General features: G+C 53.5%; 1 protein-coding gene and 1 pseudogene across 1 annotated transcript; one reads left to right on the plus strand and one right to left on the minus strand.

Moving 5' to 3' along the window:
- Positions 1-1357: 1357 nt before the first annotated feature.
- Positions 1358-1736, plus strand: LOC114220440 (10 kDa heat shock protein, mitochondrial pseudogene; annotated as a pseudogene).
- A 9493-nt stretch (positions 1737-11229) lies between these two features.
- SLC3A2 (solute carrier family 3 member 2) lies at positions 11230-17636 on the minus strand. Its single transcript, XM_028118230.2, has 10 exons — positions 17559-17636; positions 17048-17485; positions 16496-16669; positions 15730-15824; positions 13676-13744; positions 13511-13569; positions 12962-13142; positions 12701-12844; positions 11853-11936; positions 11230-11739 (listed from the first exon to the last, which is right to left on the minus strand). The coding sequence occupies exons 2-10, from the start codon at positions 17478-17480 to the stop codon at positions 11377-11379; spliced, it is 1602 nt and encodes a 533-aa protein (XP_027974031.1). The 5' UTR covers positions 17481-17485; positions 17559-17636; the 3' UTR covers positions 11230-11376.
- Between the last annotated feature and the right edge of the window lie 851 nt (positions 17637-18487).

Here is an 18487-nt window from a genome sequence, read left to right on the forward strand (position 1 = left end):
ACCATCCTAGTGCAAGAGGGCCTGAAATGCTGAAATTATCCCTTAATTCAGGGGTTAACAAACCTTTTCTATAAAGGGCCAGATAGTAAATATTTTAGGCTCTGTGGATCAAGAGGCAAAATTAAGGATATTATGTAGGTACTTCTGTATTATAGTCTCTGTCACAACTATTCAGTTCTGCCATAAACAACACATAAGTGAAAGAACATGGCTGTGTTCCAATAAAACTTTATTTAAATTCCACTGAGCTTTGAATTGCATATAATGTTCATGTGTCACAAAGCGTTATTCTTCTTTTGATTTTTTTTTTCTGGCCATTTAAAAATGCAAAACCCATTCTTAACTTACAATGGGTACAAAAACAGGCCGACCAGCTGTGGTTTGCCAACCCCTGACTTAACTGATCCCATTCCCATTCATTCTCCATGCTTCAGCCAAAGGGATTTTGCCAAAACTTAGATCCGATGCTGCCAATCGTTTGCTAACAACTAGCCAATAGCTTGAGATAAAAATGCAAGCCCCTCAGCCTACAACAGCCTTCCATCCAGGCTTTTCTGTGACCCCTCAGTCCGTTGACCTTAGACACCCCCCAAAATTCTCCTGGTCCTCACACAGGCCCCAAGCCCACTCATTCATGCTTTTCACTCCTTCCAGTTCCTCGGCCTGGAATTTTCTTGCCCCACTAAAAATTCTATTTCCTCTACACTCTACTCACAAAATGTCTGACACCAAATGGAGGGTTGTTGGTTTTTGTTTTTGGTTTTTTTCCACACCAGCTAAGTCTCCAACATCAGCCAGGTGTCCAGCAATTGATTCTGACACTATCTATCTAGCGAGGTCCAGAAGGGTCCCAAGCGCAGGAGCTTCTATTCCCGTGGAGTTGGGGCGCACCACCCTCCCAGCACATGAATGTGTTCACTGACTGGGAAGCCCTCTGAACCCCATACTGTAGGGATTTTTATGGAGGCTTCATCATGTAGGTGTGATGGATTATTAACTCAATTTCTATCCCCTCTCTCCTCCTGGAGGATGAAACGGGCATTCAAAGTTCCAAGCTTCTAAGCCCCCACTCGAAGCTATCCAGGAGCCTATGAAGAGCCAACACATTAAAGAAAAAGGCACTCCTGGGCGCCTGGGTGGCTCAGTTGGTTAAGCGACTGCCTTCGGCTCAGGTCATGATCCTGGAGTCCCGGGATCGAGTCCCGCATCGGGCTCCCTGCTCGGCGGGGAGTCTACTTCTCCCTCTGACCCTCTTCCCTCTCGTGCTCTCTCTCTCATTCTCTCCCTCTCAAATAAATAAATAAGTTATTTTAAAAAACAGGTACTGCGGGTCTCCTTGCAGAGGCGGCAGCTCCAGAGCGGAGTACCAACTACGGCGGTCGGCGTCATGGCAGGGCAGGCGTTTAGAAAGTTTCTTCCTCTCTTTGACTGAGTTTTAGTTGAAAGGAGCGCAGCTGAAACTGTAACCAAAGGAGGTATTATGCTTCCAGAAAAATCTCAAGGAAAAGTGTTGCAAGCAACAGTAGTAGCTGTTGGATCGGGCTCTAAAGGAAAGGGTGGAGAGATTCAACCAGTTAGTGTGAAAGTTGGAGATAAAGTTCTTCTCCCAGAATATGGAGGCACCAAAGTAGTTCTAGATGACAAGGATTATTTCTTATTTAGAGATGGTGACATTCTCGGAAAGTATGTGGACTGAAATCATTATTAAAATGGCATGAAGTGAAGTTGCCCATTCCAGTGAAGTTGTGAAATCTTTCATCATGTAAATAATTTTCATGCCTCTCTTTTATAATAAACTAATGGTATCCAAAAAAAAATTTTTTTTAATAAATAAATAAATAATTTTTTAAAAAGGCACTCCTATCACCCAGGAAATTCCAAGGGATTTAGGAGTTCTGTGTCAGGAACCAGGATCGAAGACCAAATACTAAGAACAAAAGATGCTCCTAACATCCCTATCACTCGGGAAACCACAAGGGGAAGTTTGGGAGTATGGCCAAGAGTTTGGGAGGCAGAGTTGATGAACCAGAACAAGCCTCAGTTCCCTCCTCTATAAGGAGATGACTGTGCAGAGCCTGTCACGTATTAAGCACTCAGTAAACATTGGTTTCCTTCTCCATCCCCCACCCCATGGTCTTCGCTTTCCTTTTCACCTGCTCCTCTCCCTCTGCCCAGCCGAGGCCAGGGGGTGGGAACATGAGACCATGGCCCCTCAGGAGCAGAAAAGTCCTGGACACACTGTGATACAATGGACAATAAACGATCGTTATTATATTTTTGCTGCCCCAGACAACTGGGAAGCAGGCAGAAAGCCCAGGGGCCTCTCTGACTCCTATCAGCATTCTCCCTGCTCTGACATGCAGACAGCACTCTCTTCGGATCCTGAAAATCCCTCAAACTGGATGTCATTAATGTCCCTATCTGTGATTTAATAAGAAATATATATTTGGTCTTTGTCCCCCGTTCCCAACACAGAACTTCTAAACACTTTGGAATTTCCCGAGTGAGAGGTGTGAGACAAGCACCTTTTGTGATTTACAACAAGCCCCTTTCAGGCCACACCTGATTTTATGGCATCAGTCCACCCCAAACACCGCCAATGTAACTCTTGGGGCGGAGGGATCCTACATAGCTTGAGGGGGGTGCAAGTGCTGGTTGCCAGAGGAACCAACCCCTGAATAGAGGGTTGGAACTTTCAGCCCCACCCCTGACCTCAGGGAAGGGAGAAGAGCTGGAGATTTTATTACAATCACTAATGGCCGAGGACTTGATCTGTCATGCCTACATGATGGCATCTCCATAAAAACTCTTAAATGACAGAGAACAGAGGGCTTCCAGGTCTGTGAACACATCAAGGTGCTGGGGGCGGGGGGTGCGCCCAGAGGGCATGGACGCTCCATGTGCACCTTCCCTTCCCCAAACCTTGCCCCATACATCTCTTCCATGTAGCCGTTCCTGAGTTGTATCCTTTATAATAAACTGTTAATAGTAAGGAAAGCACTTTCCTGAGTTCGGCACATCGTCCTAGAGAATTATCAAAACTGAGGAGGATGTTATGGGAGCCCTTTGAATTGTTAGCCCGTTGGTCAGAATTTCCAGTGACAACCTGACACTTGCAACTGGCATCTCAAATGAGGGCAGTCTTGGGGGAACGAGCCCTTAACCTGTGGGATCTGATATGGACTCTAGTAGATAGTGCCAGAATTGAATTGAATTGAATAGAACTGAATTGTAGGAGAAGTGGTTGGTGTGAGAAAACACACACACACACACACACACACACACATTTGGTGTCATAAGTGTTGTGAGTGAAGAGTGCAGATCACCTCCCATGTGAGGAAACTGAAGCTAATAGGTTTAGATAGGATAAAGGGTCCATCCCCAGGTGGTCTCTGAGCCCAAGCTCTCCTCCCCTTCACCCTGGCTGCCACCCTGGCTGGGCAGCTCATTCAACTTAGCAGTGCCAGTGTCATGATCTCCTCAGCCCCAGGGACCTCACCTCTATCCCAGAGTCCTCAACCGCTGCTTCGTGGGAGCTTACACTCCCGAGTCGCCACCTCCCCACTCCCCTGCTATCGACCTTCCTCCCCTGAGAAGCCTGAACCTTGCAATCTGTCATCCACACCCCAACTACCCACGGCCCCCTGGCCCCTGGCTTCCACTGCAAATGCACCCCCCGGATCAACCCCACCACCCAGCTTCCCTCATCCTACTCATGGACAGCCAAGCACAGCTGGGGAAACGTCCCACTACCTTCGTGGACTGGCACCAGACCGAACACAGGGCTCCTGACCTCAGCCAGTGGGCCTCATGGTGTCATCCACGTCTCCTTGTACTTGTCCTCAGTCAGCTCCCTGGCCTTCTCCCCAAAGGTGTCCTCGACTTTTACCTCTCTTCGTGCCCCCTGCCCTCCACCCTCACAACGTGGGCCCTTGCCTCCTGTGTGTTCATTTGAATGAGACCAGATTCTCAAACTCTTTGTTGAAGAACCCAGTCACGGGGATTACTTTACCTCCTGCACGTGAGAGGAGAGGGAGGTGCCAATGATCCCCCACTTTGGCTTAACAAAAAAACTCACAGGTATTTATATCTTCGAGAAAACAGATATGTGAATCTAAATATTATTGCTAGGGCAACCCATTATTAAGGAAGACAAGCAATCAGAATCACAAGCTTTGTAAAAGTTAAAGGTTACTTTCACAGGACAAAGCAACTGCCTCTTAAATGTGATTGTCTGACAAGATTCTCTTGTTAGAAATAACATTTGCAAGGATGGTTTTAGGCTGCAGGAAAGAAGCTGCTTTCATTTCCATGACTTCAGAAAAAGAGGGAACATTTTCTCCTTATGCTGAGGTGGGGTTTTTTTCATCACCACCAGTTAGAGGGACCTAGAATTTTTTTTTTTTTAAGATTTTTATTTAGGGCGCCTGGGTGGCTCAGTTGGTTAAGCGACTGCCCTCGGCTCAGGTCATGATCCTGGAGTCCCTGGATTGAGTCCCACATCGGGCTCCCTGCTCGGCAGGGAGTCTGCTTCTCCCTCTGACCCTCCCCTGCCATGTGCTTTCTCTCTCTCTCAAAAATAAATAAATAAAAAATCTTAAAAAAAATTGTCAGAGAGAGAGAAATCACAAGCAGGGGGAGCGGCAGAGGGAGAGGGAGAGGGAGAAGCAGGCTCCCCGTTGAGCAAGGAGCCCAATAGTTAGCACTAAGAGGAACAAGGGCGGTTCCAAAGCGGATTGTCTACACTTCCTGGCAGTCCATCAACATTTCCCTCAAACAGTGGCTTTCCCATTCTCCTACATCAGGGCTTGTCCAACAGGAGCTCACATGGGTCACCTGGGATCTCACGTGCAGATTCAGATGCTGACTCCAAAGGTCTGGGGTGCACCTGAGATTCTGCATATCCAACATGCAGGTGATGTGCTTGCTATTAGTCTCCCTCCAGACACTGTGAATGGGAAGATCCTGGATGTTTATTCATACTTCTCCCCTCTCCTCAAAGCTCCAACCCTGGGGAGGCCCCAATCCTCACTTTCAGCAGATGACCTCGTTTCCTAGTTCACTGAGAAAATAAAAAGCAGTCTGGGGGTGGAATTCCACAAACTCCCACCACGTCTACCCAGCAACTCTGTCCTCACCTCTGTGCCTCCCGTTTTAAAGCACAATACCGCCGGCCCGCCTGCCCCCCATCCTCACCCAAGATCCTGCCCCCTTCCCCTCCCACAAAGGCATCCACCCAGCAAGTGTCCTCCCTCTGGCATTTCCCCCTCTCACCTTTTTTTTTCTTTTAAGATTTTATTTATTTATTTGACAGAGAGAGACAGCGAGAGAGGGAACACAAGCAGGGGGAGTGGGAGAGGGAGAAGCAGGCTTCCCGCCGAGCAGGGAGCCCGATGCGGGGCTCGATCCCAGGGCCCTGGGATCAGGACCTGAGCCGAAGGCAGGCGCTTAACGACCGAGCCACCCAGGCGCCGCCCCCCCTCACCTTAAGCAAATGTGTGTCACTGCTCCCATCTTAAAGAAACCAAAGACTTCTGGCCCCTTCTTCCTCCGGCTACCGCTCTTGCCCCTCTCTTCCTTAATAGCTCCCCTGCCTGTAGGCACTGACTCCAAACTCTCTCCTCGGACCCTCCAGAGCCCCTTCCAGTTGGCTTTTGCCCCAACCTCAACCAAAACTGCTCTCGTCAAGGCCACCAAAGACCTCCATGCTGAGAAACCTAACAGCCAAGCCTCGAGGCTCCCACTCGGTCCCCCAGGAGCGTTGGACCCAGCATTTCCCCACTGCCTGGTCTCCAGGGCGTCCCTCCCACCCACCTTACTGCCCCTTGCTCTCGGCGTCTGTTGCTGGCCCCTCGTCTCTGACCTGCTCTGGCCCCTTGCTCCTCTCCTGCCCTCTCTACGCTTACCCTGCTGGTCCCCTCCTGTCATTCTGTGGCTCTCCGAGCTAGCTGTACCCACCACTCCCAGATTCAAATCTCCAGCCCAGGTCACTGCGCCAACGCTGGAGCGGTACGCCCTGCTAGCATCCTGACGTTTCCACCTACGCGTCTGTCAGGTCTCAGGGGCAGCAAGGCCCAAGCTGAGCTGCTCATTTCCCCTTTTATGCCTGTTCCCTCAGCAGTCGTCCGCACCTCAGCAAAGGCACGTCCCGTCTTCCCGCTGCTCCCGCCAAAACCTCGTAATCATCCTGACTCTTCTACATCCAGGGCTCCCCCTAGGCTAAGCGGCCCCCCAACGTGAGCTGGGAAAGGGCACCCCGCGGTGCAGGCGTGGGACCCGGGGTCTGAATTTCAGTGCCGCCCACGCCCCGCCCCCACAGCCCACCGCACACACGTTGGCAGTGTGTCTCCCAATGGCGGCCTCCCAGGCTGTTCCAGTTAAAAGACAATTGTCCTTCCTGCTGCTTGGCACTTGCTTCCTGCCCATTTCCCAAGTCTGGCCCTGCCTCATCCTGGCAGTTCCTGACAGCCTTTCAGTGAAGTCTTTTGCTGCTGAAGAAAACCAGGAACACCCACTGAGACTATCCAGAAACTTGTGCAAATCGCTCCTACCCTTCAGATCAGGAAACTCCATTTCTCCACTGTCCCCCAGAAGCGCTCTGGAGGAGGCTGCCAGAAGACCACCATGACGTCACCGAACTGAAGACCACCCGGGACAGCTCTGCTCTAGCTGACGCCAGCCTGGTCTCTTCTTCCTGCCTTCCCATCCCCATCCGACCCCCAGGGCTCTGTTCTCTTCCGGGGAGGGGGTCCCTCCTCCATGTCTGTCCTGTAAGTGGTGCCAGTCCTCAGGGCTCCAACCTCTCCCTTCGGCCCTTTTCACCCCCCATGCTCCCCAGGGCGTCCTTCACACTCAACAGTATGCAAACCCACCTCTACCCCTCTGCTGAACTGCAGACCCTCCCCCTGCTGGGAGCCTCCACCTGCAAGTCCAAGGGCACCTGCACCCAGCACATCTATGCGGAGCTGATCGCCTTCCCGCCCACAGCTGCTTCTCTTCCTGCCTCCCCCACCCAGCCTGCGCCCCAACCACCTGAGCTAGAAACTCAGGCGTCACTGCACAGCTCCCTTTCCCCTCCACATCACGTCCATCCCTCCTAGGCACTCATGAAATCCTGGAGCTTCTTCTCTTGAAACATCTCTCCAGACCATCCCCTCCTCTGCAACCCCACAGCCTTTGCCTCCTTCACTTCCGAATCTTCCCGGGCTGTTCCAACAGGCTCCCAGAGGGCTCCTGGCCACCCTCCACTTCTTTCCCAACAGCAGAGCCAGAGTGAGCTTTCTGGAACTCAAACCTGACCCTGTCACCCCTACCCAATGCTTCCCTACAAGCGAGAGCAATGTTCCTTTCTCATTCTTACCTCAGCTTCGTACAAAGATTCTGGGGTCCCCTCCCAGACCTGCTGAAACAGGACATCCAGGAGAAAAACCGGGACTTCTTGCCCTAATCTTTAGTCCTCAGACATAATTCAGCATGTTCGCAAAACACTGATCTAATGATTCCCAAAGTGCTGTGGGACTCATTTAAAAAAGCTGGTTAAAAATCAAAGCCCAGGCTCACCCCCTTGGGGATTCCAATTCAGTGGCTGTTGAATGTGAGAGATTTGTCCAGAGGACCCTGCATTCTGGCCACCTGCCTCGACTATGATAACAGGGGGTGAGAATTCCTCCTTCACAGTGTAGCTGGGAGGCTAATGAGACAGCTTCTATGTCTACATCTGCTTCTCCGCTTCCCTCCTCCTTTGACACAGCAGTGAATGTGAGGCCGTCCGGGGCAGACTCTTACAGACTCGGAGCCCCCCTCGTTCATCTTCCCATCTGTTCCCCACAGCACAGAGGTCTGCGCATGACCAGGACTTCCCCCAGTATCTTTGGGAGTTTCCATGTCTTCATTTAATTTTTGGTTTCTTCATTTTCTATTTTAAAAACAAATATGGGGTGGGGGGGCTTGTGTGGCTCAGTCAGTTAAGCGTCTGCCTTTGGCTCAGGTCATGATCCCGGGGTCCTGGGATCGAGCCCAATATAGGGCTCCCTGCTCAGTGGGGAGTCTGCTTCTCCTTCTCCCTCTGCCTCTCCCCCTGCTTGTGCTTTCGCTCGCTCTCTCACCCAAGTAAATAAAATCTCTAAAAAGAAATGTTTTTTTTAAATATGGAGAGATAGAGTTATGTTTAATGGGTACAGTCTCAGTTCAGCACGATGGCGTCCTGGAGGTGGATGGTGCTGCTGATCAGACCACAGTGTGAATATACTTAATGACAGTAAAGTGCACACCTAAAAACAATTAACATGGTAAATTTTATGTTTGTAAAAACTAAACTCTTCCTCCGGCAGTCTTCGCCACCTCAGCAAAGGCACATCCAGTCTACCCATTGCTCCGGCCAAAACCTTATCATCTTCCTCAATCTTCTATATCCAGGGCCCCCCTAGGCTACACAGCTCCCCAATGTGAAATGGGAAAGGGCTTTTAAGAAAGTGAAAGTCTGGGGCGCCTGGGTGCCTCAGTCGTTAAGCGTCTGCCTTCGGCTCAGGTCATGGTCCCAGGGTCCTGGGATCGAGCCCCGCGTCGGGCTCCCTGCTCCGCGGGAAGCCTGCTTCTCCCTCTCCCACTCCCCCTGCTTGTGTTCCCTCTCTCTCGCTGTGTCTCTCTGTCAAAGAAAATCTTCAGGAAAAAAAAAAGAAAGAAAGTGAAAGTCTACAGTGAACTGCAGACACAAAATGAAGATGAGGCTCCATCTGCAGTGACACCATGACACCAACCGGGTGGAAGGGGAAGCCAGAGGCAGAGCAAGAGAGAAACAGGGAGGGCTGGAGTCGGCACCCTGGGAAGGAACCCGAGGGTGCGGAGTCTCAGGAAGAGGAGAGGTCCGGATCAGACAAGGGCCAGAACCCAGAGGTGCTAGTAGGAGGGAGAAGGGCTGTGGAATGCAGAAAGAGCCGAGGCCCAGCCGGCTGGCTGCCAAGTGTGTCTTCACAGGAACTGTGCGTTCGCACCAGATTGCTGGAGCACATGCCTTCGCAGCCCTTGGCACAGGTGCGGGGCAAGGGAAACCGAAGTGAGCAAACGTGGACGGGGCCTTAGCTGGGGCATCTAGTCCCTGGACCTGTCCCCTATACCAGGACCCCTTTAGAGGCCCAGGCCCCAACCCAAGCCCCATCCTGCAGGAATCAAGTGTTCCCCAAGGGCTATGAGGCCAACGTAAGGATCAAGACTGCAATAGAAAGATCCAACAGAAAATCCTGTGGGTCTACCTGCAAAGTCAGTGCACATAGCTCCTAAACAGCTGTTATCCCGGTAGGTCTACTAAGCTGCAGCCGTAACATCCCCCCTGCCCCAAGCCTCCCTGCTAGCGGGACAGCCAGTGAGTCGGCAAAAACCAAAGTTAGACCACACTCACTGCTCGAAAACCCTCCAACTCCCATCCCACTCCCTCAGACCCTATGTGAAACTAATCTTAGCCAACATCTGGCCTTTGCCCTCGGCTCCTGGGAGGTGATCTTTAAGTCCCTGGAATGTCCTGATAGAAGTGTTTGTCTAGGGCCTTCAGACATCCATCCATCAGTCTAACAATGTGATTTATAAGAAATGCTTTGGGACACACGACCTCTGGGGGGAAAGTGGACACTCAAGGTCAGCCACGTGAGCCCCAGGGAGAACCCTGGACACCAAGACTCAGGTGAGCTTGCTTCCCTGCTTGGCCACATTGTGTGTTATAAACAAGGTCTTGGGTCCAGGGCTCCCCTGGGAGAGGACAATCCACTGGGAGCTTCACACCTGGAGCGCCCCGATTCCACCCTACGCACCCTGTCCTCTGGTGGAAATGTGTATCCTTCCGCTATTAAAACACCATAATCGGGCACCTGGTGGCTCAGATGGTTAAGCGGCTGCCTTCGGCTCAGGTCATGATCCCAGGGTCCTGGGATCGAGTCCCGCATCGGGCTCCTTGCTCAGCAGGGAGTCGGCTTCTCCCTCTGCCTCTCCCCCTGCTTGTTCTCTCTCGCAAATGAATAAATAAAATCTTAAAAAAAAAAAAAAAAACATAATCTTAGGACTTTCCTGAGTTCCATAAGTCATTCTAGCAAATTACCCACTGAGGATGGTTTGGGGCCTGGAATTCACAGCTGGTGTCTGAAATGAGGGCAGTCTTGTCATGCCCTCAAACTGCCATTGGCCAAATTCTTTGTGACCACCTTACTCTGACCTTGATGATCTGCCCAACCCCTGCCAACCAGACCTCACCCCCACCCCACCCCTCCAGTAGGGCATGTCCCCGCCCGAGAGCACCAGAGAGCCCCCTTTCCCAGCCATCTGGCAAGGGAAGACCCTCCCTCAGGCCTTTCAGTCAGAAGTCACCTCCTGGGAGAGGACACCTCTAGCCCCTCCGCAAACTCCCTCCACCCCAGGCCCCTCCCTCTCTTCCTGCTTTACTCTTTCCCCTTGGCACACTATCATATCCATGGCACTCTAAATTGTATTCACCTTCTTTCTTCTCCATCTCCTCACTAAACTGTAAGCCCCAAGGAGAGCAGGATTTGGTACTTTGTTCCCACCTGTAACCCCAGGACCGGAAACAATTCCTGGCACGTGCTGAGTACACAGGAGATTCCTGTTGAATGAATGCCCTCTAGTATCCTTTAGAAGTACCTCTTGGAAAAACCGGCCACCCCGCTCCCACTCTTTCCCCCTGAAAGTCTGCAAAAACAAGGAAACCTGACCACACTTGGCTGGAGACCATTGCTGAGGGGGCTAAGACCCAAGAGAGGGGGTAAGACCCAAAACCTCCAGGAGAGGGCGCCTGGGTGGCTCAGATGGTTAGGCATCTGCCTTCAGCTCAGGTCATGATCCCAGAGTCCTGGGATCGAGTTCCGCATCGGGCTCCCTGCTCCTTGGGAGCCTGCTTCTCCCTCTGCCAATCTCTCTCTCTCTCTCTCTCTCTCTGTCTCTCATGAATAAATAAATAAAATCTTAAAAAAAAAAAAAAAAACCTCCAGGAGAGGACCCTGGCCCAGATGCTAGTCCTAGCCCTGACACCACGTTGTTGTCTGCTTGAAAGGCCCCTCCCTCTCTAGGCTAGAGCAGGGGCCGGGAACTCTGGCCCGGATCACTGTGAGCAGGCCGAGGAGGGGGACGGGGAGGGGGGCCCTCATCACTGATGCAGGTCCGGGGGGAGGGGAGGGCGGAGGGGGAGGGGTGCCCCTGCCCTGACAAGAGAGATGGAGGAAGTACAAGACCTCACCAGGCAGGAGTGACTTTTATTTGAAGCCAGAACAAACTTTATCTGGGGTTTCATCTGTAATCTGTGGCAGTAAAAAAAAAAAAAAAAAAGGAAAAGAAACCAGGACCCAAATGGCCTGGGGAGGGGAAGGGTGGTGGGTCCTGTCAGGCCACGTAGGGGAAGCGGAGTAACAGCCCCTCGTAGGGCTTTAGGTTGAGGTGCTCCAGCTCCAGAGACACACCCTCCTCACGGCCTAGATCGGTGCTGAGCAGCAGATCGGCGGTGGCTGGCAGACTGGCGGTGGCCGGCAGACCAGACGCCCCCAACCTGGCAGGCTGGTCTGTATCCCCGAAGTTGAGCACTACCAGGAATCGCTCGTTCTGGTCCCAGTGGCGGATGTAGGCAAAGAGGTCAGGCCCCGAGGAGAGCACGTGGAAGTCTCCGTGGAGCAGAGAACGCTCCTTGCCTCGCTGATCGCTCAGCCTCCGGAACAGGGAGAGGAGAGAACCAGTGTCTTCATTCTGGCCCTGCAAAGGATGGAGATAGCAGGAAAAGATAAAGGGTGGCCCCTGGGTGCAAACTCCTACAGGTCACCTGCCCACCCTCTACTGAGCAGGCCTGGCCCACCCAAAACCCTTACCTTTACGGTCATGTTGGTACTTCCAGGTCCTGAGGTGTTGGGGAAGCTGGATTCGTCCCAGAGCATGAACGGAGCCTTCGCAGGCTGAAAAGCAGAGAAAACAGGACTTGGAAAAGGCCTGGGCCTGCTCTCCCTTCTCCTCCCGTTCCCAGCCCCTCGATGGAAAACGTCCCCCCCGTCCCTCTGGCCCTGCTCCCTTTTGCACAGGACTGAGAAGCACTGGGTACCTTTTTTCTATTTTATCATCTAACTTTACCACCTCCAGCTCTTTTGTGCACTGCTGTATCCCTTGTGCATGGCATAGAGGAATTACTCCCTAAAACCGTGGAATAACTGAACAACCAGTTCTATGAACATCAGCTGGGGTGCCAACCTCCAACCCGATGGCTAAAGCTGAGCCAGTGCCTCCGTGCGCTTACCCCGATCACGGCGGGGGCTGCCGTGCAGCTCTCGTACTCACCTGGGTCCTCCACTAAACTATGAGTTGCGGGAGGACACAGAGTGCCCTGAATGCGTGCATGCATGAATAAAGGAATGAATGAACCCACGAACGGGTGAGTGATGGCTCCCATACTGGATACCTACATCAGGGGTCAGCCACTGCATTTTAAAAGAGGCCCTCACTGAATCCCTACAAGAAAGGCAGTACCCTGGAAGAGACGATCAAGGCGGTGGCAGGGAAATGACTCACCGAGGCCACACAGGGACTGATTAAGGGGGCTGAGCAGGAATCAAATGCAGTTCCATCCCAGGCCCACATCTGCTTGCTGCCATCCGCACAGTCCCCAGGACAGAGGAACACAACCACCCCCCCAACCCCGGCGCGTGGGGAAGACAGCAAGCCGTACCAGGCCAGGCAGGGCAGCTACCTCCAGGCCGATCTCATCTCCGTAGCTGAAAACCGGGGTGCCAGGCAGGGAGAAGAGTAACAGCTGGTAGAGGCGGAGCAGACGAGCCGGCACGAGGGCAGTCAGGAACCCCGCCTGAGACAACTGCAGGAATGCACGCACTGAGGTGAACCCCAAAGCCGGCCTCTGCCCCCGTCAGCCAACACCCCTGCCTCCAGAAGGCCTCCCCCGGCGCGCTCTCCCCCACACTGAGGTACTCACGCTCCAGCTGCACCAACGATGCTCAGTGGCGTTCAAATACTGGGTGACGAGGAACTCTGTGTGCTCCCCAGTGAAACCAGAGCTTGCCAGGTACGAGCTCGTCAACAACAGGTCCTTGGCGGATCCAAGTAGGCTCAGGATCTGCTGAAGGTCAGAGAACTCGGTCCCTGCAATCAAGAGCCTGCACAGAGCAGGGTGCAGGGACAAGGTTGGTAAAGAATAAAAGAATGCGGCGTCGGGGTGGCTCAGTCGTTAAGCGTTTGCCTTCGGCTCAGGTCATGATCCCAGGCTCCTGGGATCAAGCCCCGCATCGGGCTCCCTGCTCCGCGGGAAGCCTGCTTCTCCCTCTCCCACTCCCCCTGCTTGTGTTCCTGCTCTTGCTGTGTCTCTGTCAAGTAAATAAATAAAATCTTAAAAAAAAAAGAACAAGAAAAGAATGAAGGTGAAGAAGTTTCTCCAGGCTAGGAATTCCCCCGTTCCTGGGGCCTAGCACTCAGCCGAGGGGTTCCCACAATGAAGCAGAGTTGGCAGGGGAGGCCTGGCACCTACCTATCTTCACTGAAGCTCTTGGTCATGTTCTGCCACTCGGCCAAGAACAAAGATGCATCCTAGAAGAGAAAAAAAGCAAAGTTGAAGAGCAGGGAACACTACCAAGCCCTGGAGAGTCCCTCTGCTCTCACCCAGGCTCTGCCCCTCACGTGGAAAGGGACTTACCGTCAGATTCTCTATGTTCCGAACCTGGAACCCATCTACACCGGCCTGCAGCCAAAAACTCAGAGCATCCTACAGGGAAGGGGGCAAAAGAACAGGGGAAAGGTATCAATACCCTGACTCAAAGGCTTACAAAATCCAGCCCATGTCAAATCTTGCCCAGGACGCACTTCCCCATGACCTTGGGAGAGTCACTTGCCTTGACCGGCCTCATTTAACCACCGCTATCATAAAGGATTAGCGTTCGGTTCCCTCCCCTTGTGAACTATCACTGATTCTTAACGCTACAGCATTTCACTTCTCTGTTCCTCCCCAGGTCAAATGACACAGCTTCACCTTTGGACACCTACAGGAAAGGCCCAAGAGAAAAAGTATGTTCGTAAACATAACTTCATTTAACCCTTAGCATGTGTGGAATGCTAGTATACTCAGGTCAGAAATGAGGAAACCCTCTCAGGGCCGCAAGGAAGCATGCCAAAGACCACCGTCAGCAAGCAGCAAACACGGGACCGAAATGCTAGCCAAGATCCCACCGCAAGTGTCCTTACTCCTCTCCCAGTGTCCTGAGGCCTGGGGAGGGTAGGAGGAAGAGAGCAGGTCAGAGCAAGGCCAATGATGAAAGAGTGAAATTCAAAGTACAGCCCCAGGGCAGTCTAGATGAAGATTTGAAAAGGAGTCAGCTCTGCAGCACAGGCCCAGGCCTGAATTCCAAGCAAGCGGGGGGGGGGGGGGGGGGGGGGGGGGGGGGGGGGGGCGGGGTGTGAAAGAAGAACATGGGGCCCCACCCCCACAGCCCCAGGCCCTGTGCTCTCTCCTCTCGTCTCCATTTTCTTTTCTTTTTTTTTTTTTTAAGATTTTATTTATTTATTTATTTGACACAGAGAGAGTGAGCGAGCACAAGTAGGCAGAGTGGCAGGCAGATGGAGAGGGAGAAGCAGGCTCTCCGCCTGAGCAGGGAGCCCGATGCGGGGCTCGATCCCAGGACCCCAGGATCATGACCTGAGCCGAAGGCAGCCGCTTAACGGACTGAGCCACCCAGGCGCCCCTCGTCTCCATTTTCATCTGAAGCTACCAGGCCTCACGCCACACCATCTGAAAACACGCCTTCACCGATAACTTTTAAGACATTTTTTTTTTTTAAGTAAGCTCTACCGCCAATGTGGAGCTCGAACTCACAACCCTGAGATCAAGAGTCACATGCTCTACTGACTGAGCCAGCCAGGCACGCCTGTCCCCCTCATCAATAACTCTTAAAGGGTCTTCCAGCAATCAGCAAGGGCTGAACTGGATGACCCCAAGGGTCCAGTGGAAATGCTGGGAGTAAAGCATTCTACCTCAGAATCACGAGGGCCAGCAAAGGGTCAGGGGCTGCTCCATTTTTATTCTACCCCTGCTGAACTCGTCAGGGTCCTAAAACACTGGCATTAGGAGCTCGGATGACAAAGTCCCATTCTCAGCCTGCTGAGTATAGTCTGCTCCTATACCTTCATTCAGGGAAAGCAGATTACAGAAGTGAGACTACTTGGGACCTCAAATCTTAAGCACAGCAAACCCCTCTGAACCTTAGCTTCTTCAGTTACAGCAGAGAGGATGTCAGGGTCCTTGTGTGGCCACAGAGAAGTTTAGAACACACACAAAATACCTGGCATAGGCCCAGACACATAAGACCACAATGCTTACAATTTCAGACTGGGCTCCACTCCAGAACACATTAAACAAGAGCTGGGAAACCAGACAGAACAGGAGTCCCACAGAGAAACGGCTTCCTCTCCCAAAAGGAAGAAAAATCAAACCCAGACTGACATCTGAGAAATTCCTTTCCTGGCCCTATGACCGTCAGAGTCAAGGAAACAATCACCGGCCAGAAAAGGAACAAGCAAAAAGGGGGGTGCACCGTTGGCCTGCCCTCCTGCCTGTGTGGGAGGAGCGCGCCAGTCTGGCTCCAAGGAGCAAGGGTCCCCTCAGCTGGAGCCAGGCTAGGTTTACAGGGCTTGCCAAGAGGATCAACACAGCCCCAACGCCCGGCTCCCACCTGCCATCAGCACCAACTCACTCACCTTCATCTTGGCGGCCACAGAGTTGATCTCCGTGGGGAGGAACCACGAGTTCTGGCCCCTGTAGTTGGGAGTGAGGTCCAGAATGACCCGGATGCCTGGAACAATGGAGGAAAAGGTAGTGGTGAGAAGGACTCTGGGGTGAGGGAAAAGGGAGAACAACAAATACTAGCCAGTAGACTACTCCCTAGGTATTACATGGCACAAACGCTTCGATTGGAACCCCACTTAAGATCTTCTAGGGCAGAAGGCACATAGTGTAGTAGAGAAGGCCGAGCTTTGGGGCCCTGGGCTCCCCACCCCCAAAGGGAACCCTCTGATTTTATTTGGGTATTTTTCTCAAAAGGATCTGCTCCTCTACAAGTTAAAAAAACCACTGAATTAGGGATGCCTGGCTGGCTCAGTCAGTAAAGCATGTGAGTCTTGATCTCAGGGTCCTGAGTTCAAGTACCACCTTGGGCAGTGGAGCCTACTTAAAAAATAAATAAAATTAATAAAGAGAAACCACTGAATCAGGAAGCTGACATTTTGCAAGTAAGGGCACTGAAGCCCAGAAGTTAAATGGCTGGACACACAGCAAGTAGAAAAGTCTCTGAGCCACTTGACAAATTCATTTTAGGCTGAAGGCTAGGAAACCTCCCCTGTGCCTGCTTTAGGAAAACTCAGAGCCAGTCAGGAGTGAACCAAACAAAAACCCTATCCTGTCTTTACTGTGGCCAGAAAGCCAAGCCCTTCTCAGCTGCTTCGGCGTCAACTCCAGGACACCCACTCTTTTTCTTGGCCAACTGCAAGAGATTGTCAAAATCTTCCTTGGAGCCAAAAGTGGGGTCGATCTGTTCCAAGTTGGTCCCCGCGAGGTCATCCTTCTGGTTCTTGTGAACTGGGCCCAGCACAAAGCCCTTCACCTTCAGGGAGCTCAGGTAATCGAGGTGCCTCTTTAGGCCTGAAACCGGGAAGCAGGGTTAAAGCGGTTAAAGCGAAGCGCCTCCGAGGCCCCTGAACAGCCCTAGTCTCCCCTCTCCCCGGAGCTAAGCGTGGGGCCGGGGGTGAGCCTGGATCACGACACTCAGGAGTTGCTGACGTAAGCTGCCCAGCACATTGCTTCAGAAACGTCAGCGCCCGGCTTCCGGCGCCGCAGGGGGAAGGGAAGACGCTGAGTCAGCTACCCTCGCGCAAGAGGGAGTGGGGGTGGCTTTCTTCAAAGAAAGGAAGGAGAAGCTACGCCCCAGGGTGCGGGGACGACTCCGGGACGGGCAGGCGGTGGGGGGACAGGATCGGGGCCGGGGGCCGGTCAAACCAAGGGGGCGCGCACAGAGCTCACCCGCTAAGTTGCCCCCCCCGGGGCCCTGGAAGGCCTGAAGGTCGCCGATGCGGTAGAGGGCGCCCTTGTGCCACCAGCTCTGCGCCGGCAGCTCGCGGCAGCGCGGAGCCCGCACGATGATGACTACGGCGCCCGCCAGCATGCCGAGCCAGCCGAGCCAGAAGAGCACCAGCAGCGCCCAGCGGGTGCGCACCCAGCCGGGTCTGCCCGCCACCTTCAGCAGCTCTTCTTTGGACAGGCCGGTGAACTTGGCCGCGGCCGCTGCCTCCGCCTCGTCGTCGGCCACCTTGATCTTCACCAGACCGTTTTTCTCGGCGCCTCCCGCCACGACCACGGCCATGGCCGCCCCGGACGGCGCGTTCATCGGCTGCTTCTCGGTCTCCAGCTCGTTCAGCTCCACCTCCTTCAGGTCCGCCTCTGTGTCCTGGCTCATGGTGCCTGCGGAACCGGCGACACGATGCAGCCTGCGATCAAGTGGTGGCTGGACTCCTGCCCCGACCTCCCGCCTCACCTCGGCCTTGGCACCGCCTCCCGGGACCAGGCAGCCCGGCACAGCTCCGGCGACTGAGTCCGCGTCTGCTGGGGGGACTGGCTCAGCCTCCGGGATGAGGCAGGGGAGCCCCGCCCCCGCCCGCCCCTTAAAGAGGAACGGCCCCGATTGCTCTTTCTGGGACCGCTCGCCAACCTGTTTGCCCCTAAGGTTCCTTCCAGCGGGACGCTGAGAGGGCTGAGCCCCGAGCCACCTTTAGGTGGGCGGGGTCTGATTTGTCCCGTCCCCGCAAGGGGACGGGGAGTGGCAGTCCAGCAGTGCGGCGGTCCCGGGGCCCCTCTTCGCGCACTCCGAAGGTGGGTGACTACCCCGCAGCCGTCCTCCGTCTTTCCTAGGCCCAGGGCTCGGGCCACCGCGTGGTGGTTCCAACTTCGCACGGCCACTGGCGCTCTCAGAGCCAGCCAAACTCAGCTCCTCTTTCTCCGACCTAGCCTAGTCTCCTCAAGCCTCTGGGACTTGGCGCTAGACCTCTGCTTCCCCGCCGGGCTTACACGTCCTTCAAGACTCATCTTGAGTCCAGTTCAAATAATTCATCATGCAGCAACTATTGAGCACTACAATACTTTGCTTTATTAACTTCACTGAATGAACTCTAACCCGGTGTTCTCCGTGATGTTTTAAGATGAATCTGTTCGGACAGGAGAGTTGAAGCTGACACTCCCGTCTTACCCCACCCTACCCCCAGTTTCTGGCCCCAGGATGTCGGGCAGCAAGGCATCCGACATCCAGAAGAGCCTCAAGCGCCTGGTGGGCAACCTCGGGCCTGTAGCAAACATTCCAAGGTTGGGCCTCAGTTAGAGGCATCCACCATTTTCCTACAACAGACCAGACTTTTCCCCACTTTGCAGGGCCTCCCACAGATTAGCCCAATCTCCCCAGGGTGCCAGGGT

Source organism: Eumetopias jubatus, unplaced genomic scaffold, assembly GCF_037043125.1.
Source record: "Eumetopias jubatus isolate StellerSeaLion01/CBP00866 unplaced genomic scaffold, mEumJub1_p1.0 scaffold_13, whole genome shotgun sequence".
In the NCBI taxonomy this organism is placed as follows: domain Eukaryota; kingdom Metazoa; phylum Chordata; class Mammalia; order Carnivora; family Otariidae; genus Eumetopias; species Eumetopias jubatus.